Source organism: Strix aluco, chromosome 27 (assembly GCF_031877795.1).
Source record: "Strix aluco isolate bStrAlu1 chromosome 27, bStrAlu1.hap1, whole genome shotgun sequence".
Taxonomy (NCBI): Eukaryota; Metazoa; Chordata; class Aves; order Strigiformes; family Strigidae; genus Strix; species Strix aluco.
In genome coordinates, this window is record NC_133957.1 from 680555 (window position 1) to 701407 (window position 20853).

The 20853-nt window shown below is 64.6% G+C and overlaps 3 protein-coding genes across 7 annotated transcripts in view; 1 reads left to right on the top strand and 2 right to left on the bottom strand.

The window, feature by feature from the left end:
- The window catches only part of SPATS2 (spermatogenesis associated serine rich 2), a 29736-nt gene extending 21662 nt beyond the window's left edge, over positions 1-8074 (bottom strand). For 2 of the 5 annotated variants that reach the window (XM_074807641.1, XM_074807637.1), the window contains exon 1: positions 7965-8074. The gene's annotated coding sequence lies outside the window, so the exon portion shown is untranslated. Of the gene's footprint in view, positions 1-381; positions 410-1074; positions 1481-7964 lie in introns of those variants that run through there. The other 3 variants (XM_074807639.1, XM_074807640.1, XM_074807638.1) reach the window with 3 other exon arrangements.
- Positions 8075-8823: 749 nt separating this feature from the next.
- Positions 8824-10617, bottom strand: DNAJC22 (DnaJ heat shock protein family (Hsp40) member C22). Its single transcript, XM_074807658.1, has 3 exons — positions 10602-10617; positions 9279-10157; positions 8824-9064 (listed from the first exon to the last, which is right to left on the bottom strand). Exons 2-3 carry the CDS (start codon positions 10065-10067, stop codon positions 8885-8887), a joined length of 969 nt encoding a protein of 322 aa, XP_074663759.1. The 5' UTR covers positions 10068-10157; positions 10602-10617; the 3' UTR covers positions 8824-8884.
- An 8139-nt stretch (positions 10618-18756) lies between these two features.
- C1QL4 (complement C1q like 4) overlaps positions 18757-20853 on the top strand; it is a 2805-nt gene continuing 708 nt past the window's right edge. The window contains 7 exon segments of the mRNA XM_074807486.1: positions 18757-19078; positions 19081-19138; positions 19140-19175; positions 19177-19291; positions 19293-19427; positions 19429-19464; positions 20813-20852. Coding sequence (XP_074663587.1) covers positions 18940-19078; positions 19081-19138; positions 19140-19175; positions 19177-19291; positions 19293-19427; positions 19429-19464; positions 20813-20852 — 559 coding nt within the window. The 5' untranslated portion in view covers positions 18757-18939.

Sequence of the window (20853 nt, forward strand, 5' to 3'; positions counted from 1 at the left end):
GGTACGGTTTCAACAGGCTTAATTCAAGGCTACTGTAAGACACTGCCACTTAAGCATGCAAGGAGAGACCCGGGGAGGGTTCGAACCTGTCATAAAAAAGCCGTTGACACAAACGCCAGCGTTTAGGAGACAAGAGCCCTCGGACAAAGCCCTCGGACGGAGCTCGGCGGTTCCTACGCCCGGTGGCAACGCTCCGGCAACTCTTAGACCGCTCGTGTGTTAACGCCGCCGGCATCCCAGGGAAGGCAAAATTCACTCGGCTGCCGGCACCCAAAAGCAGACACATTTTAAAGGCTTTCTCTGCTGTTTGCAGCAGAGCACGAAGCACGAGCCTCCCCCGCCGAGGCGGCGCAGGGGCAGCTCCGCGGGGCGGTTACATACGTGTGTTTTCCTTGTGCTCCCGGCGCTCCTGATTTCAGGAGCCGGGGAAAGCAGGGGCGGCAGGCACCACATCAAGTACGATGACAGGTTAAACAAAGAACAACAGGATACACAAGGTAAGGAAACAATAGAGACCTCTCTGCCACCGCAAACCCGCCTAACCCCGAGGAAGGATCCGGCCCCCGTTACAAAACCTCAAAGCCGTATTCACAATGGAGCGGGGGCAAAAAAAACCACAAAAATTGCCATTTCAATATGGAAAACGCAGGTAACCAAAGACGCAAAATATTTTAGTAAACGTCAGGAGACCTTGTATGTTTTAACAAAACCCACACGCTCTTGAAAATGAAATGACAGCATTGAGAAACAGGCATCTAATTTGCTTCAGAATTAATTAGAAGTTCAACTCCCGTCCACCCCGACGAGGATTATTTTTAGGGATACGGTTTACAAATCTGAGGAATGCAGCAACCCTCCTGCACCGGCAGCGCTGCCCCAGCGTTCATCGACAGGGTCCTAACGAGCCTATTTTGATTTAAAAATAGACGTTTCCTATCATTAGAATTCTCCTTTATTAGCTACACAGGAGTTCAAAACTTATTTCCAGCCGCTGACCCTGGCAATGTAAATCTGAGACAGAGGCAACGCTCGCTGTCTGCGCAAAAAAAAAGACGGTGCAAAAGAATTTTTTACCTGCAAAAAGAGTCCCAAACGAGAGAGGTGGTTACAAACTCCTGCCTCGCCGCCTTCAGCTCTCTCAATTAAACGCCTTCATTCGTTTTGATGCCTCGAGGCACTAAATACCACCTCGTAAAAACTGCGGCATCTGAAACTCTGCTCAAAAACACAGAAGCCAGAGAATTTAGCCAAGGATCAGGCTGCCGGATCGGGACGCGAGCGGCCCCCGAGCTCGGCGCCCGGAGGCTGGCGGCAGGTCGAGCTCCGAGCTGCGCCGGCCGTGCTGGCGCGGCCGATGTGCCTCGGTTTGCTCGATTACACCCAAGTTTCACTTCCCTGCCTGACTGCTTTGTGTCCGCCACCAGGAAACGCTCGGCAGGCAGCGCAGGCAGCCAGCTGCCGGGAACCTCGGCCACCTCCTGTGAGTTTAAGATAACGTCGGCGTGCGGAGAAGGAAAGCGCTCCGGCACTGACCTACCACGCCAGAGTTAAATGCCTTCTGTATCTACTGCTCGGAGTTTTAAAAACAAAAAACCCCAAAACTGCGCTTTCGAGTCACCTTTATGATTTCATTTTTTAAATAAAGACGAGCGTGCTTTAATCCGGAGGGAGCCTGGAAATACCCAGGTACCGACAAAAGCCGGTAACGTCACGCTTGGGAGTACTCACCGTGAACTCCCTCAAGTTGTCTCAAACTTAATCCCTGAAACAAAGCAACACTTAAAAACTGCCTCTGCACGTACATCCCCGAAAAGCAAATAACCGCAAGAACAATTCACTCAAAGTCTAGAAACAAGCTGTAAAAACCAGAAGTCGCCAGCAAAGAAGTTATCAGGAAATCTCAAAAAGCCTGAAAAACACTAGACCTTATCACCCAAGAAATACACTTTTACCCACTTTAAAGGGGAAAAAATAAACAGTAATTAAGTCTTGGGGGGAAAACAAACAACATACAGCAGGGTCTGAAGCACTCTTTGGCAAGCTAAATTCTAAACACAAAAATAACGGACTGGAAACAAAACCCCACTGATGTATCTGACGAGTATAAAACGGCAAATCTTTACTCCTTGACGATGCAATTAATATTTCATCCGACAGACCCCGTGGTGAGAATCTAGAGCCAGACAGTCAAAAGCAGCTCCGGCTCACGTCAGAATCGGGGCTGAGGCTGCGTGACCTGCCCTTAACTCGGCGTCTCTCCGCTGGAAATATCAACGCTGCCACTAGCCGGGAACCTTAAACCGGTTGGCGCGAGGGGGCTGTAAAACACACGCGTGGTTTTAAAACCCAGGTGGAAATGTCAAGGCTGGTAGAATAGCAGAGGTTAATTTAAGTTTAGATAAACCCGTTAGAGGCGGCGAGCTCCTTCAGAGAAGGGCGATATAAGGCTGATACAGCGCACCGTACGTCTCTATAGAAACGGTAAAGCATCCCTACAAAAACATCAAGAAATCTACCTGCAGGATTAATATAAAATATCGTAGTTCTAACAGAATTGACAGGGGAGCAACATAACCCACAGAAACCCAACTCCTTCCTGCTACGGACAGAGCAACAAACTCCTCCCAGAGCTGCCAGCGTTCAGCTGACGACATAAAACTTTTCAAATCACGCTGGAAATGCACATTATTGTTAAACGGCCAAATATCAGCGTATTCCATCTAATTTAGAAAGAAGGAAGAAAAAAACAAAAATTGAAAATTTTACAGACAGCAAGGCAAAAAAGGAAACGACTTCTAAAATCCCCCGCCCGTGGCGTTAGCTTGCCGTGCCGTTCTTGCTCCGTCTAGACAGATTATTTCAGCAAACTTTTGGAACTCGATAGCTCCCTATTTGAAGGAAAAGAAGAAAAGAAGATAAACAGTGAGAAATTGGTCTGGATTTTTTTATTAGTCTACGGAAGATGCTTTTGCTGAGAAACCTGGAGCTCTGACGAAGAAATAAATCTGCTTCTTGGGAGGGTTTTTGCCGGGGATGATTTGGGGCAGGCGGCACGGTGGGCTGTCCCCAGCCGCCGCCTCCCGCCCGGCTGGAGCATAATTCACGCTGTACAGTAGCATCTGGCTAATTGGCTTTTGAGTTAAGTAGTCCCTCACCAACCTATTTTAATCTTGTTGATCAAGCACGTAAGAGTCGTCTCTGTGAGTACACACGACAGTATTTCGGGAGAATAAATTGTCCTGTTTGTAATTTATAATCATTGTCAAATAAAAATCCATTTCGCAAGACGCCGGCACCGCAGAGGACCCGGGTATTTACCTACAGCGCTGGAACCCCCCGGAACGCGCTCGCGCGAGGAGGGAATTAACTCAGTTTTATAGCGTGTCCTGGAAAAAAAAAAAAAAAAGCAACAATTACACTAAAAATTCAGGAATTTATTCTACCTGTCACGGAACACAACTCGGAGGAGCCGGTTTAATACACCCCCTGCGCACGGAAACGCGCCGACACCCCAAACTTCTCCTGCCTTTGGTGGGTGCTGCCAGGCCCCTTTTTTCCCCCCAGATCTCCACTGAATCTTTGGGGAATTTATGCAGCACTGAAACCCCGAGACTGGGAGGTTTTTCAGCAAATACCTGCTAAGCTACAGCAGACCAAAACAAGCCTGTTCATCTCTCATGTTCAACAGATGCCTCAGTCGTTTCTGTTCGAAGAATTAACTTTTTTTCCCCCAAAACAGACCACGAAACACATCGGGCCAAGGCTTTAATCACAGCCAGGCAGCGTGACTACGCCGCAGCCGAAAGGGAGGAAGCGCACCGTTCAGCAGCAAGCCTGACTGTAACTTGGGGTGGGGTTTTTTTTTTTTCTGTTTTTTTTTTCTTTTTTTTCCCCCCCTCAAACGGAGCCAATCGGTTTTCAGAAGCTCCTTCCACCGAGCAACGGCCGGGCCAGAGCCCACGCAGCTCCGCGAGGGTCCCACGCCAGCGCCCACAGCCCTGCCCGCACAAAGCGGCTCCTTCTTCTGCCCCGGCCAAGTCCTTTCGTGGAACTGGATGAGGGATCGTAAAATTGTACAATACAAAGAACCATTTTAGGATTTAAAAATATAATTTCTTAATATCACTCTTGGGGTTTGGGGTTTTTTTTTTTTTTCCCCAGTTATTTCCTCAGGAATGAACTGAATATTTAACCTCAGAGATAATTAGCTGTCTATATTCTGTTTAAATCCACACATTTATTGTTCTTTCACCAAATGCATTATGCAGAGCACGACTGGGCATTAGTTATTCTCAAACATCTACCCCTCATAAGCTAATTGTGTATCGTTAGCACAAAGAAGTAAAACTCCATATTTCAGATGACAAAACATTCCCCAACTATGCTACAAAACCCCACCCGGTGTGAGAAACACTTAAACGAGATAAAAGAGCAAATCACACGGGGTTTTGTGTTCTTGGGGAGGGGGCTGGGGTGCAGGATTCCCGGGTGCAGGATTCCCGGGTGCAGGATTCCCGCTCGGACGCTGTTTTCCGTACTCCCTTCCCGGATAAACCAGGAATTGCTGGTGGGGTTTCTGACGCTTTACACAGCAAGAGCAGCGATTCGGCAGCAGCGAAACGCTCTGGAGCTGGACACCAAATTTTACTTTCCTGAGGCAAAGATCTCTTTGCACTTTGTCTTCTGGTCCTCCCTCCAGCCAGCCAGAGCTTCCCGCGTCCCCTCCTGACCAGCCCGCGCGCGAGGGAGCAGCTGCAATGGCAACTTCGTCCTGTGCCATTTTGCCTGCGTCGCTACGATTTTTAGATTGTATTTGCCAGCTTTGTGATCTGGAGGAGTCTCAGGGACTTGGCAAGCATTGTTTCATACTGAAGAGGATAAACACGTGTCTTTTAGATTTAAATTTTACTTTCCATCAAAAGTACCTAAAAATCAGAAGCTTTTGAAAAGATGGAAGGAAAAACTAACAAGGCAAATACAGCAGGTTCCCTGCCCCACTCCAAACTGGGGGAGCAAAGGATGTTTTCACCGCTTAAACGGGGTGAATGGGGTTACTGCAGTCCGACTAGAAACCTTCCCCTCTCCTCAGTTTTCTCCGATTATAGCTCATCTCCAGGTCCAATATCCCGAGTCAGAGCTTGAAAATATCATTAAAAAACAAGCCCTATATTTTAATTGCCAGATCTATTATTTTTTTTTTTAAATGCAGTCCCTATATGTCCTCTCCAGGTTGCAAGTCACCTTTAGAGCTCCTTTGTCCTGAATCCAACGAGAATCTTCTTACGGGTTGCATGGCTCAGAAAAATCATCAAATATTTAAATGCCCCTCTAAGAGTAAGCTACAATTAAAAAAAAAAAAAAAAATATCCCTTACGCATTAGGCGATCCCCGCAAGAGGGGTTTAGTGTGGCAAACCCAAGACGACGTGGGCTCAGCCCACACGGCTTCGGCCACGCGTACGAACCCCCCGCCGCAGCCGCGCCCGACCTCCCCGCAGATCGCGAGCCAAGAGGGGCTGCAGGCGCTCCGCTGGCCCAGCGCGCGCAAACTACGTTATTAACGGAAAATTGCAATAAAGGAAATAAAGCCAAGGCCCCAAGCGCCGAGGGGAGAGCGATACGGAGCCGAGCGACACCCCAGCAGGAGCCCCCGGGGACGCCCCGCACTCCCCAACCGGCGGAAGGTTTCGCGGGCCGGCGGTACGGAGGGGGGGAGGAGAAGCTGCGGCGCCGTCAGAGCCCCCCTTCCGCCCCTCCACCTCTCGGGGGGCAGCGTCGACGCCCACCGCGGGCGTTTCTGGGGAGATTCTGCCTTTCATCCTCAACCCGCGCGCGGACGAGGCCGCGCTCCCGCGCTCCATCTCCCCAGGACGGGTTATGAGGGACGCCGGAAGCTCAGGGCTGGCTACGGTCACGAGGAATTCGGGAGGTCTCACCCCAAACTGACGCCTGCTGCCCTTTCTGCTCTATCAGACCTCCCCCAGGTCCCAAAATCTCCAGGATTTAGCCCTGTGCTCCAGCCAAGCTGCGCAACGGGGCACCCCCAGCTCGTGTGAGCAAGTCCTGCTTAGAAAGCACCAAGTCCCTGAGCCAGTTTGGCAAAACACTCCACGCCCTCTGCCCGTAACTTTCGAGGCAAAAGGCCACAAGATCTGCGACACCTCCAGAGGAAGACGTGGCAGGCGGAGCTTTTCAACGGAAGCATCCCGCGGGAAGCGCGGCGCAAGTTAGTGAAAAGCAATCATTATAGAAAGCTCAAAATCATGAAAATAGCTACCAGGCTGTGGCGGGACACTGAAGCAGATCCCACGGGTAGTCAGCGGGGGAATTTTCTGTCCATTGTTCCAAGTCTACCTCCCATCAATTAACAAAGGCTCCACTTCTGTTTCCTCAAGCCCCTCTGATGGCCCGATGATGGCAAACTGCTCTGCAAGATGGGACTGTCACCCCTCTGTCACCCCTCGCAGAGGGCTGTTACACCCAGGGAGGATGATCACCCCAGGGGAACCACTGAGGCACCCTCAGAAGGAAATCCCACATCCCTCAGAGGATTTGCTGCCCTCTCCAAACCAAACCAAACCAAACCCTATTCTTTGCCTTCCTTCCCATGGACCCGCGGTGTCGGGCCTCTCTCCGCGGGAAAGAGGCTTCACAACTTCTCTGCAACAGCTCCCTCTGCGGATACATTAACACCTCTTTCTGCTCACTCAGGAAGCTGATCATCGAGCACAAAATAAGAACAGCACCGATGAGCACCCACAGCGGGGAAAAGAGTAGGGACCCGGCACTGGAAGCCACCTTCCGCTAGGCTCGCTTTCTCATGGAGCAAATCCTGAGTAACGGGAGGGGAAGTCAAGCTTTAGGTGTGCTAAGGACCACAGCCCTGTGGAGGTACAGGGGAAAATAACATTTCCCTTTTCGCAGCTCGGCCTGCTTTCCACTACCCTCATTAGTTAATTATTTGTGTGACAGTAACAGCTAAAGGCCACAGAGCAGGATCTCCAAGCATGCCGGGAGAGGATTCCTGCCCCTGGGATTTACGAGCCGGGCCGGCGCAGGAGGAGAGGCACGGCGGAGGCAGGGCTGAAGGACAGCGGGCGGAAGCAATGGGCGAGCTGGGCTGTGTACGTGCACCGGCTACGGCATAAATAATGTATTAACACCCCTGACCGTCCGCTCCCCGCCAGCCACGCCGGCCCCGCGCTCCCACGCCCCCCACCCCCTTCCCCCCCTCTGCTCCACTCAGTCCAACCCGCAAACCCCCTTCTGCAGCCGCTCCTGGGTCACCCACTGCCTGGGCCCCCCCCCCCCACCTCAACCTCTGCCCCCCACCCCGCGGGCCTGCGCCGGCTGCCCCTTCCCCACGGCGGGGGTGGTGGAGGGGGGCACCCCTCCCCAGGCCCCTCTGCTCCCCAGGCCCTCTCCCAGCCCCCCTCACCCCATCGCTGCCACCCTTCCCCCCCAAACCACCCCCCCGGCACAGGGCACCCCCTTCCCCACACAGGGCCCCTCCTGCCCCCCCCCATTTCCCCACAGCCCACCCCCCAGGCTGTTCCCTCTCCCACAAATCCCCCCCCCCTTCCCCACACAAGACCCATCCGGGCCCCCCACCCCGCACAAAGCCCCTCCCGACCCCCCTTCCCCACACAAAACCCCTCAGCTCCCCCCAACCCTCACAAGTCCCCTCACAAGGCCCCTCCCGACCCCCCCTTCCCCAGACAAGGCCCCTCAGCCCCCCTACCCCTCACAAGACACTTCAGCCCCCTCTTCCCCACAGAAGCCCCCTCAGCCCCCACCCCACCAGGCCTCTCCCAACCCCCCTACCCCACACAAGGCCCCTCCCGACCCCCCGGCCCGGCCCCCCGCTGCGCCCTCCCCCGCCGACCACCCGCCCCCTCCCCTCGCTCCTGCTCGCGCTCCCCCGGCCGGGCCCGGCCCCGCGGCCCTCGGCCGCCCCGCACTCACCGGCCGTGGCGGTGGGGGCCCGCTCGCCCCTGCCCGCCGCCGCGACCCCCCCCTCACCTCAGGCCGCCGCGATACACCGGGGAGGGGGGCGGGGGCCGCGGCCCGGCAGGAGCCCTCAGGCCGCGCCAGCCAATCGGGACGAGGCCACCGCTCCACAGCCAATGGCAACGCGAGAACGCCGCACCGTGCCCGCCCTCCTGGAGGATCCCGCCAATGAGAGGGCGGGAAAGGCCGGGCTCGGCCCGCCCACCTTCTCCTCCAGCCATTCAACTGCGAGGCGGGGGCGGGGCCGAGCGCTCTTGGCCAATGAGAGGGCAGAGACGAGCTCCTGCGCGCGCGGGGACGCGGCGCGGCGCGAGGAGGGCGGCATCCCGCCAGCCAATGGCGAAGCGACCCAGCCGAGGCGACGGCTAAGGCCCCGCCCTCTCCCGCCTCCGGCGCGCGGGAAGGGCGGGACCATCCTCCACCGAGAGCCAATCGGATCCGGCAATAGCGAGGCCCCGCCTCCCCACCCCCGCGATGGGCGGGGCGGGGCGGGGCGGTGGCTGCCGAACGTGGACGGAAACTGCCGAGAGCCGCCGCCCTGCGGCGGAAACACCCGAGTGTCTCCGGGAAAGGCCGAACATGGGGACGGCGGGGGCTGGCGCTTGGCGCTCCGCGGGTTCGCGGCCCCGCTCCGCCTTAATCGCCCCCCGCCCCCGCCGCTCCCTGCTTCTCCCCGGGGGGCACCGGGGCTGTCGGCCGTGCAAGGCCCGGCGGCTTCCTCGTGCACATGTGCTACACAACCCCCCGTGCCGTGGTTCGCACAAGCCCCCGGCCCCGCGCGTCGTCGCGCCGGGCGAAGGAACGAAGCAGCAGCGAGAGGGAAACCTCGTGTTTGCAACTCTCGGTCCCCGGCAGGACGGGGGCTGCTGGCGGCGTCACCCCGCCGCCGCTCTCCTGGCCCCCGCCAGCTCCTCGTAGGCCTCCTGCAGCTCGATGAAGCGTCTCTCAGCCTCCTCGGCCCGGTGCCGGTTGTGGTCCGGATGCCAAAGCTTCACCAGCTCCCGGTAGCTCCGGTGCACGTCCTCGGCGGAGGAGCCAGCTGGGACGCCCAGGACCTGGGGCGAGAGGGACACGCTGGGGTGGGCTGCAGGGACCCCACCGGGCCCCCCCGGGGCCATGCGTGGGGCTGCATGTGCCTTCAGCATCCGGAGGGGACCCCAAAAAGCACATTTGCCCCCCTCGGGGCACGGGAGCAGCCCAACCCCATGGATCCCCCCACCGCAGCATCCCCCTCCGTCCGCCCCGGGTCCCCAGCGCCGCATCCTGCACCTCGTACGCCCGCTGCTGCCGCTCGCTCCAGCTGCTCGGTTCGAAGCCGGCGCCACGCTCCCGCGCCGGGGAGCCACCGGCCAAGCCCAGGACCTCTGCCAGGAGCTGGCCGGCGCGGAGGGGCAGGACCAGGAGCTCGGTGGCGGCACGGAGCAGGGCCAGGAGGGTGCCCAGCACCCCGGCAGCACCGCAGAGCCCGCGGCAGGCGAGCGGGGCGGCGAAGGCCAGGCACGCCAGCCCCAGGTGGTAGAGCCGGGCGGCCAGCCGGGGCCGGGGCATCCCCCGGGGCTTGTAGCGCCGGTGCCGCTGGGCGACGATGCTGGCGGCCAGGCTGGTGGGCAGCACCGCCAGCACCCGGCCCTGGAAGAGGAGGGAGGCGAGGAAGGCTGCGGCCAGGGTGCTGGGTGCCTCCGCTGTCTGGTCGCCCACGGAGGAGACCAGCTGCACCCCCAGCCCCACAGCCAGGGGCTGCGCCAGCAGCGCTGGCACCCAGGGCAGCCCCAGGGCTGCCACCAGCCCAAAATATGTCCCCACGGTCACTTGCCCCGCCAGGCGCAGGGGGCTGAGGGCTGGCACGGTCCCACCACGGTCCCTGGGAGCCCTGGCCCCGTTGGCGGCAGCCACCCAGCCCGGGAGGTGCCAGAAGTCCCAGAGCCAGCCGCCGCCAAAGCCGCCCAGCGTCAGCATCCAGAGCAGCGCGTGGCTGTCCCGGCCCAGGTAGATGTGGTGCAGCCCCAGCGGCCCCCCCAGCGCCCACAGCCCGTAGGCCACTAACAGCCGCTTGGCCATCGTCTCCCTGGCTGTGGCAACCGGCCCGGAGGGGCTGCCCAGGGGGTCACCGCCCCGGCGGGCACCGACACAGCCCCAGCATCCAGCGCCCTGCGGATGGACGGCGCAGTCAGGGACCCCGGGTCACGCTGTGTCCCCCCCATGCCAGACCCCTCCAGTGACCTGCATGCCCACCCATGGCCAGTGTGTGCCCACCCGGGGTCCCACATGCCCCCCTCGAGCCATTGCATGCCCCCCCAGCACCCTGTGTCCCCACCCAGGACCCCCTGAGCCCCCCCAGCACCCTGTGTCCCCACCCAGGCCCCCCTGTGTCCCCCACCCAGGAGCCCCTGAGCCCCTCCAGCACCCTGTGTCCCCACTCAGGACCCCTTGAGCCTCCCCAGCGCCCTGTGTCCCCACCCAGGGTCCCCTGAACCCACCCAGCAGCACCCTGTGAGCCCACCCATGGTCCCATGAGCCCACCCGGGCTCAAGGCACCCCCGCAGCCCCCCCCAGACCCCATGCTGGTGGGGATCCAGCCCCCCCCCGACCCACCTCTCCCCACGGAGCTCCCAGCAGCACCACTCTCCCCCCCCCCCCCCCGCCAGACTTTGCCCCGGCACGACGCCGGGCAAAGGGCACGACACCGGCATCACCGCGCCGGTGTGGGAATCCTGGGGGGGGGGGGGGACGGGACACACACCACGTGCCCCCCACCGGCACCCCCAGCCCCGTTCCCCCTCCCGGGGTGCAGCCATCCCCAGTTCACCGCAGTGTCTGGAACTGGGGTACCCGCTGTGTGGTGGGTGTGAGCCAGCACAGGGCGCCCCCCCCCCAGCCTGGACCCCTCCGGGACCCCCCAGCCTGGCCCCCCCCGGACTCCGCAGCCCCTGTTTGCTCAGCCCGCGCCGCCGCCGCCGTGTTTGCAGGGATTAACCGGCCGCCGGCCGCCAATTTGGTCTCATCTATTATTAACGGCCCCGCAGCCGCCCCGCGCTGGGGGCTCAGCCCCCGTTAGCCAGGCCTGGGGGGCTGCGAACCACCCCCCCCAAGCTCAGCACCCCCCATGCGGTGCAGCCTGATGGGCTTTAGGGGTGCATCACCCCCTCTCACTGCTGCCCTGGGGCTGGATGGGGACCCCCAGCCCCCCCCCCCCAGGTTTGGGGGTGCAACAGGGCAAAGCCCTGCTTTTGGGGGGGGCTGAGAGGCCAGGATGGCCCCCGGGATGCTGGCGGGGGATGCTGGTGGCCCCCCCCCGCCCCCAGCCTCGGCTGCCCGTCAGGGCGGGCTGACAGCGGCCCCCCCACGCTGCCCACCCCGCGCCTGGCTGCCTCCCTGACAGCGGGTCCCAGCGGACCCCGGCCCACGCTCCGCTGCCCCCGAGCCCCGCGCCGGGGGGGGGGGGCCCAGCCCCTCCAGCCTGGATGGCGGGGTGGGGACACCCCAGCCTGGGTGGGTGCCAGACCCCTCACCGGACCCCACCCCAGGACCCCTGGGCTGGTGGGGCTACAGCGCTGTGCCCCCCCCCCCCCCGCTTTGGTGCAGGATGGATGCGGGGTGGGGGGGGACGGGGGGGGTCTCGCATCCCGATCGATTCCTTTAAGTATCTGGATTTTAAAATGTCAAATCTGCCCTCGGCGAGCGGGAATGTGGATCGATGGGGTGGGGGGGGCCGCAGCCCCTCACGGTGGCCTCAGTTTCCCCGGGTGCCCCCCAACATGCACAGCTGGGGGGCTGCAGAGGCGCCCCTGGGGGGTCTTGGGGTTCCCGAGCCGGGGGGGGTGTCTTGGGGGGCTCCCCCAGCCCCACGAGCGCCCGTTTGCGGGTGTAATTGGTGCCATTGATCAGCCCCGGCCACCAGCGTTTAAGGCATCGATTTTTGGCACCTTCCTGCGAATTGAAGCATCTGTCACCGCCCGGGCGTGCGGGGACCGGGGCTGGGGACACGGGGGGACAGGGGATGGGGACACGGGGGGACTGGGGATGTGGATATGGGGGGACAGGGGATGGGGACATGGGGGGACAGGGGATGGGGACACGGGGGGACAGGGGATGTGGATATGGGGGGACAGGGGATGTGGATATGGGGGGACAGGGGATGTGGATATGGGGGAACTGAGGCTGGGGACACGGGGGGACAGGAGATGGGGATATGGGGGGACAGGGGATGGGGACATGGGGGGACCGGGCCTGGGGACACGGGGGGACAGGGGATGGGGATATGGGGGGACAGGGGATGGGGATATGGGGGGACTGGGGATGGGGACATGGAGAGACCGGGACTGGGGACACGGGGGGACTGGGGATGGGGATATGGGGGGACAGGGGATGGGGACATGGAGAGACCGGGACTGGGGACACGGGGGGACTGGGGATGGGGATATGGGGGGACTGGGACTGGGAACACAGGGGGACCAGGGATGGGGACACGAGGGGACAGGGGATGGGGATATGGGGGGACTGGGGATGGGGACATGGAGAGACCGGGACTGGGGACACGGGGGGACTGGGGATGGGGATATGGGGGGACTGGGACTGGGAACACAGGGGGACCAGGGATGGGGACACGAGGGGACAGGGGATGGGGATATGGGGGGACTGGGGCTGGGAACATGGGGGGACTGGGACTGGGGCTGGGGCCTCATCCTGCCTGTCCCTCCCTGCAGGCAGCGGGGTCAGAGGCTCCTCAGCCTCGAGTGTCCCCTCTGGTCCCTGCACGTGGCCGTGCCCAGCACCGGGGACACACGTGTGTCCCACACCCATGTGTGTCCCACGCACACGTGTGTCCCCACGCACACGCGTGCCCCGACACACCCCCTCCCACCAGCGCCACAAAGCCTCCCCCCCTCCACGCCAACACCCCCCTCCAGCTGCACCCCGGGCACCACATCCCCCCACGCATGGCCACGCCGCACACGCGTGTGCACACACACACACACACAGACACACGCGTGCGCGCCGGGGCCTGGGAGAAGCGGCCGCGGGGCTGGTTGAAGGCATCCGGCGCGTCCCGCGTGTCACGCTGCCTTGTCAGTTTGCTGGTAATTAATGCAAACGCCGGGGCCGGAGTCCCCCCGGACTCGTACATCACTGCCAGCGCCGGCTGCGGCGCGGCCCCGCTCCCCGAGTGCTGTTATTAGGGGAATTTTATATGTATTAGCTGTTGATGCACATTAATACATTAAAAATGTCAGCGGTGGAGGCCAGCTAATTGTCTGATTTAAATGTCTATTTGTCAGCGCCCGGCTCAGGTGGGCATGAGGCGAATCTGCAATGAGGCCCCAACCCCGCCGCTGTGGGGGGCAGCACCGCGGCGGGGGGAGCCCCGGCCCCCAGCACCCCACTGCAGGGCTGGGGGGGGGGACCCCGGGGTGGTGGTGCAGGGAGGGGGCCGGGCAGGTGGCGGGGGGGCGAACGGGGCCCCCCGTGCCCCGGCCACCCGCCTAATTGCCGCCCGGCCGGGATGGATTTCTCCGCCTGACATCCTCTGCATCCGTAATAAATGCCGCTTGTCCAGAGAATTAATCCGGGCCGGCCCGCAGCCATCCATCTCGGCAGGCGCCGGCACGCCGTGACGGACGGCCCCGCTGCCGGGCCCCCGCCAGCACGGGGAGGGGGGGGCACAGCCGGGAGGGGACGTAAATCCCCCCCTCCGGGATCCCCCGGCTGCCCCTTCCTGGGGGATGCCCCCTCCACCCCCCCCCCACAAAGCCACCGCTGCGGCCCCCCCACGGCTGAGACCTCACAGCTCATCACAGCAGTGGCCCAGGTGCAGCTTTGCCCCCCCCACCGCACCCCCCCCCGCCCCGGGCAAAACCCCCCAGCAGCGCTCGGCCCAGCGCGATGTGGGTGCCCCGGGGTGGGACACCCCACCCTGACCCTGTCCCCATCCCTTCACCCCCCATCTCACCGTGTCCTGACCCCCCCCACTGCCGAGGGGTGCCCGGCTCCAGACCCCCCCAGACCCAGCTGCCCCCTTACCAATTAGCAGCAGACACTAATGAGCCTGGGGGGGGCAAAGGGGAGGGCTGGGGGTGCCCAGGAGGTGCTGGGGCAGAGGGGGTGCGTGGGGTGAGGGCTGGGGGGCACGTCGGGGTGCGGGGGCACATCGGGGACCACGCGCAGAGGGTGACGCTCCCGGCACCAGCCCCGCGGCGCTGCCACGTCCCTCACCGGGGCCCCGGCGGCCATTTCCACCGGGATGGCCCCAGCGCAGCCTCGCAGCCCCCCCCCAGCCCCCCGCCCCAGCTGCTGGTTTATTGTCGCCGTTCAAGGACAATTTTCATCCAATTTGGGCCGGCCCGGCGTTACGGCAAACATGCCCTGGATGGAGCGCGCGGCGCCCGGCCGCCTCCAGCCCATCTATATTCATTTACACGAGGCTCCCTCCGGCCTGCGCGGCCCGCGCCGACACCAAACCGTCTGCCAGCCCGGCACGGCACCGCCGCGGCCAGCCAAGCGCCCGGCGAGGCCAGGGGTGACGAAGGGGGATGTCCCAGGGGTGCTGGGGACCATGTGCTGGCAATGGGTGCCACGCACCGGCACCGGGCACCGTGCTCCAGGCTCCACGTGCCGGCACTGGGTGCCTCACACCGGCACCGGGCACCGTCAACCGGCGCTGGGTGCCACGCACCTGCACCAAGGACCATGAACCGGCGCTGGGTGCCACGCACCAGCACCAGGAACCATGAACCAGCGCTGGGTGCCACGCACCAGCACCAGGGACCACAAGCCGGCACTGGGTGCCACGCACCTGCACCAGGGACCACGAACCGGCGCTGGGTGCCACGCACCAGCACCAGGGACCATGAACCAGCGCTGGGTGCCACGCACCTGCACCAGGGACCACAAGCCGGCACTGGGTGCCACGCACCTGCACCAGGGACCATGAACCGGCGCTGGGTGCCACGCACCAGCACCAGGGACCATGAACCAGCGCTGGGTGCCACGCACCCGCACCAGGGACCACAAGCCGGCACTGGGTGCCACGCACCTGCACCAGGGACCACGAACCGGCGCTGGGTGCTGCCCAGCGGGTGCTTGGGGCCGTGCACCAGCACCGGGCACACACCGAGGGCTCAGGAACCGAGTGCCGGGGCTGTGCCGGCGCTGGATGTGACCCTGCGGGTCCTCGGGGGCCGCGGAGGCAGATGGTGAACGTGGAGTCGCCGGATGGCTGCACCGAAGCCCCCCCCCTTCCCCGCACCGGTGCTGGCTGCTGCGGGGGGGGCCGGCGGGGGGCTGCGGGGCCGCGGCGTTATGAATTTATTCATGCTCTGCGCCCCGGCCCCGCCGGCTGCCTCCGGCCCCTGCGGCTCGCACCGGGCTCAGCTCCCGGCGCTGGCCCCGGCGCCGCTGGCTCTGTGGTGGGGGACGTGTCTGTCCCCAAGTCATCGTCCTGGGTCCTGCCTGGGGGGGGAAACTGAGGCACAGCTCGGGGCGGCCGGGAGGGCCCGGGGGTGGTGTGGGGGCTCAGCTGGGCTCACGACCCCCCCAAACCCAACGGCCCCCCGCAGCAGCGCCCGCTGAGGGCAGGATCTGGCCCTGACCCCCCCATCCCTCCCGTCCCCCCGGGGCTGCTCGTGCCAGGACTGACCTTTCGCGCTGCCGCCGCTATTTTTACCCCTGACCTTGACGCCCCCCCCCACCCCGCTGCCGGCAGCGTTGGGGGGCAGCCAGGACCCCCCCGTCCACGTCCCCACGGCCAAGGCCCCGGGCACCCGCTCGCCACCAGCCCTCGGTGCCTGCTAATTAGCACCCGGGCTTCCCCTCGCAGCGTGGCTAATTAATTCGCTGCTGCTGCTCATTAAGAGCAGCCGGCGGAGGGGGTGGCGGGACTCCGGCGTCGTCCGTCCGCGGGGAGCGGCAGCGCTGGCCCCCGGCCCCGCCGGGGCGAGCGGGGGAGACGCTCCGGTGGCCGTAATTTGTTGCACAAACGCTGGCGGGTGTCGCGGGATCGCATCGATCCGCGGCAGAAAGGGCCATAAATCCACCCAATCTGCCGCCGAGGAGCCGCGTCACCCCGCGGAGAGCTGCCCCGGCCTGGGTGTGCACACGCGTGTGGCCACACACACACACACAGACACACGCACACACACGTGCACGCACACGCCACACACACATACGTACACACGCACACACATGCACTGAGGGTGCACACATACACGCACACACGTGCACACACAGCATGCACACACATGCACACACACACACAACATGCACATGCATACATGCGCATAGCACACACACCTGGGCACACAGATGCACACACACAGCGCACACAGACACACACATGTACATACAATGCACACACATGCACTGAGCATGCACACACACATACACGCATGTGCACACACACACGTGCACGCACATGCCACACACAGCATGCACACACATGCACACACAACATGCACATGCATACATGCGCATAGCATGCACACCTGGGCACACAGACGCACACACACAGCGCACACACATGTACATACAATGCACACACATGCACTGAGCATGCACACACGTGCACACACGTACATACACGTGCACACACACGCACACAAGTGCACACAGCACACGCGCAGAGCGCACACACACGTACATACACACACACACAGCACGCACACACACGCACACGCGTGCACGCACACCTGGGCACACGGATGCACACACACAGCACGCACACACGTGCACTGAGCATGCACACATGTAGGCACACATGCGAACAGCACACATGTACACACACACACGTGCACACGCACACTCAGGGCCGCCCAGGAGCACACGCGGGGACCCCGCGAGCACACGCGTGTGCGAAGCCGCCGTGGGTCGTCCCCCCGCCGCCGGCTCCGGGCAGGGCCCCCCCCGGCCCACGGGGCCCCGCCGAGGGACCCGCGATGTTCCCGGCGCGGGGCCGCCGCCGGCTCTTGCCCGATTTTTCCTCTTTTCGCTGCTATTTTGCTAATTGCCGGGCAGCGGCCGCGGGGGCGCCGGCGGGGGGGGGACACACCCGCGGCTCCTCTCCCGGGAGCGCAGAGGCCAAGACTTCATTTTGCATAACGGAGCAAATTCAGGCGAGATGGGAAAAGCGCGCCCGTAAATCAGCCCCCCCCCGCACCGCGAGCAGCCGCGGCCGGACCCGGCCCCTCCGCAGCCCCGGCGGCAGCTCGAGGTGCAGCGGGGGGGGGGGGGATCCGGAGCCCCCCCGCACCCCCCCGGAGATGGTGACCCTGTCCCCGGCGCTGCGAAGGGACCGTGTGCCCCGGCAGAGCTTCCCCCCCCCGTCCCCGCGCCGGCCCGGCAGCACTGGGGGTGAACCCCGGGAAGGTGTCCCCCCCCCCAAAAACGGGCCCGCAGCCCCCACCTGCCCGGGGTGGGCGTGGGGCTGAGCCCCACGGGGCTGCATCCGCGGGGGGGGAGGGCGGAGGGGGGCGCAGTGGGGGGACTCACACCCCCGTACGCGCCTTGCACACCCCCCCCAGACACACACCACCCCCCTCCCCACACACACACACAACCCCCCCCAGCACCCCCAGCCCCCCCTTGCACACACAGCCCTGCACACGCACCCCCACATCCACCCCTGCGCGCCCCCCCCGCACACACACAGCCTCTGTACCCCCACATCCATCCCCCCCCCAATCTGTGCCCCCGGCACCCCCTGCCCCCCCCTCCTTGCACACACACAGCCCCCCCCCCGCTCACACAGCCCCGGAGCTGTCCACGCACACGGGTATCCCCCCCCCAGCTCCTTGCACACTCACACCCCCCCCCCGCCGCTCTCCCGTCCCTCCCCCCCGGCCCGCCCCCGCCGTGCCCGGTGCCGTCGAGCGGGGCGGGCGGGCGGAGCGGGGCTGCGGGCGCGGCGCGGAGCGGGCGGCGGCCCGGCACGTGGCTCCCGGCGCCGCGAGCGGCAGGTACCGGCGGGCACGCGCGGCGGGGGGGGGGGGGGGGGGCGGTGTGGGGGGGCGTGGGAAGCTCCGCCGCGGGCCCGGGGACCCCGAGCGGGGCGCGGGGGCCGCTCCGGGAGAACCGCCCCGGGCGGCGCTGCCCGGCCCCGGCCCCGCCGTGCGTACCGGGGAGAGCGCGGAGCGGGGCAGCGAGCGGGGGGCCGCTCCCGGGGGAAGGGGTCCCGTTCCCGGGGGTCCTGCTCCCGGGGTCCGTTCCCGGGGGTCCCGCTCCCGGCAACTTGGCGAGAAGTTGCCCCGCGCGTCGCGGCGGTTCCATCCCGGTTCCTTCCCGGTTGTATCCCGGCTCCGGTCCCGGCTCCATCCCGGCTGCGGTTACATCACCAGCTCCAACACCGGCTCCGGTCCTGGTTGCATCATCGGCTCCGGTCCCGACTCCAACACCGGCTCCGGTCCCGGCTGCTGCAGGGGCTCCTCTCCCGGCTCCGTTCCCGGCTCCGTTCCCGGCTCCGCCACCGGCTCCTCCACCCGCTCGGGTCCCGGCTCCGCTCCCGGTTCCATCACCGGCTCCGGTCTCGTCCCCTTCACCAGCGCAAGTCCCGGCTCCATCCGCAGCCCCGCTCCCGGCTCCGGCCCCGCTCCCCGGTCCCATCCTCGTCCTCAGCCCCGCTGCTGTGACCGTCCCGTCCCCCATCCCCGTCCCATCCCCATCGCTGTCCCCATCCCTGTCCCCCATTCCTGCTGCTTTTCCCGCTCCCGGCCCCGCTGCCGGCTCCATCCCCAGCCCCGCTGCTGTGACTGTCCCCGTCCCCGTCCCCGTCCCCGCTCCCACCCGGTCCCCACCGGTGCGTGCGGCTCAGTGGGCGGCTGGGCGCCGTCCTCCCCCCCCCGGCGTCACCATCGCACCCAAGGGTGACGAGGACCTGCTGGCTCTGGCCGCCTCGCGGCTGAGCCGCAGGAAGCGGGTGGCCGGGGCGGCCGTCGGCGTGGCCATGGTGCTGGTGCTGCTGGTGGCCATCCCGCTGCTGGTCCACAGCTCCAAGGCGGCCGCGCACTACGAGATGCTGGGCAGCTGCCGCATGGTCTGTGACCCCTACCCCGGCCCCGAGCTGCCCCCCGCCTCGCCGCCCCCCTCCTGCCCGGCGCCAAGGGCGAGCCGGGGCGCAAGGGCCGCACCGGCGTCCGGGGTCCCCCCCGGGCCACCAGGACCGCGGGGGCCACCGGGTGAACCGGGGCCGGCCGGGACCCCCGGGACCACCGGGGCCGGGTCCCGGGGGGTACATCCCCTCCTTCTACAGCCCCAAAATCGCCTTTTACGCGGGGCTGCGGAAGCCCCACGAGGGCTTACGAGGTGCTGCGCTTCGACGACGTGGTCACCAATGTGGGCAACTACTACGAGCCCTCGAGCGGGAAGTTCACCTGCCCCCTCCCCGGCATCTACTTCTTCACCTACCACGTCCTCATGCGCGGCGGCGACGGCAACCAGCATGTGGGCCGACCTCATGAAGAACGGGCAGGTACGGACCGGCACCGGGACCGGCACCGGGACCGGCACCAGCACCTCCCAGTACCCCCCCGCCCTGCTCCAGCCCGGCTCCTCCAGCCCCACTTGCCCTGCCTGCTCCCCCCCTCCCAGTTTTCCCCCCTCCCGGTTTCCCCCTCTCCCAGTTTCCCCCTCTCCCAGTTCCCCCCTCCCAGTTTCCCCCTCTCCCAGTTTCCCCCTCTCCCAGTTCCCCCTCTCCCAGTTTCCCCCCCTCCCAGTTCCCCCCTCCCAGTTTCCTTCCCCTTCTCCCAGTTTCCCCCCCCCAGTTTCCCTGCCCTGGTTTTCCCATCTTGTTTCCTCCCATCCCAGTCTTCCCATCCTGGTTTCCCTTAATCCCAGTTCCCCCCATTCCTGATCCCCCATCCCCAGTTCCCCGCCCTGCCCCAGTCCCACATTCCATTTCCCCCCCCCCTCCCCCCAATTCCCATCCTCTTCTCCCCATCCCTCCACCCCATTTCCCCCCACCCCAGTCACCCCATCCCCATCTCCCCCCATCTGGGACCATGGGAGGGGGTGACCGGGGGGGGGGCCACCCCGCACCCGTGTGTGTCGCCCCCCCGCCACCCCGTCAGCCTCGGGGACACAAAACCCCCATCCCAGGGGCTCCCTGGGGACACAAAACCCCCCTCCCCCGGGAGCGCCGGGCTTGGGGCCGGCTGACCAGCGCCCTCCTGGGGCGGGGGGTACGGGCTGTGCCCCCCAGCTGGCCCAGCCCCCAGCACCGTGGGGGGGCCGTGCCCCCCGGCCAGTCCCTTTGTTCGCGGAGGCGCAGCCCGGCCGGCGGCCTCGCCCCGGACACTTCCCATTTATTACGGGAGAAATAGGATCGATCCGGCGCGGTCGATGCCCCCCCTTGCCCCCCCCGGGTGTCCCCGGAGGCAGCACAAGAGCCGGGGGGGGGGGACAGGGGAGGGCCCTGGGCACCGGGGCTCTCTGGATCCGGTCACCACCGGGTACCTGGGACTGAGCACCGACGGTGAGACCCCGCCTCCGACAGCCTGCTGGGGAGGGGGGGGGGCGCGGGCCCGATCCTGGGGGCTACGGGGTGCAGGGCAGGGGAGGTTGGTCTCTGTCCCTGTCCCCTCCTGTCATCGCTGCCACCCAGCAGCAGTCAGGGCGCGCGGGACCACACACACACACACACCCCCCCCATCTCCCTCACCCGGTTCTGCCGCAGACGGGCGACGTGACCTTGAGCGATGGACGGAGGGGCTGAGCCAAAGGGGGGGGGGCAGAGCTCAGCCCCGGGGCCAGCGTGGCGGGGGGGGGCAGGGGGTGTTTAGGGGGTGTCCCTGACAGCTGTGGGTCCCCCCCACCCCCAGGTGCGGGCCAGCGCCATCGCGCAGGACGCGGACCAGAACTA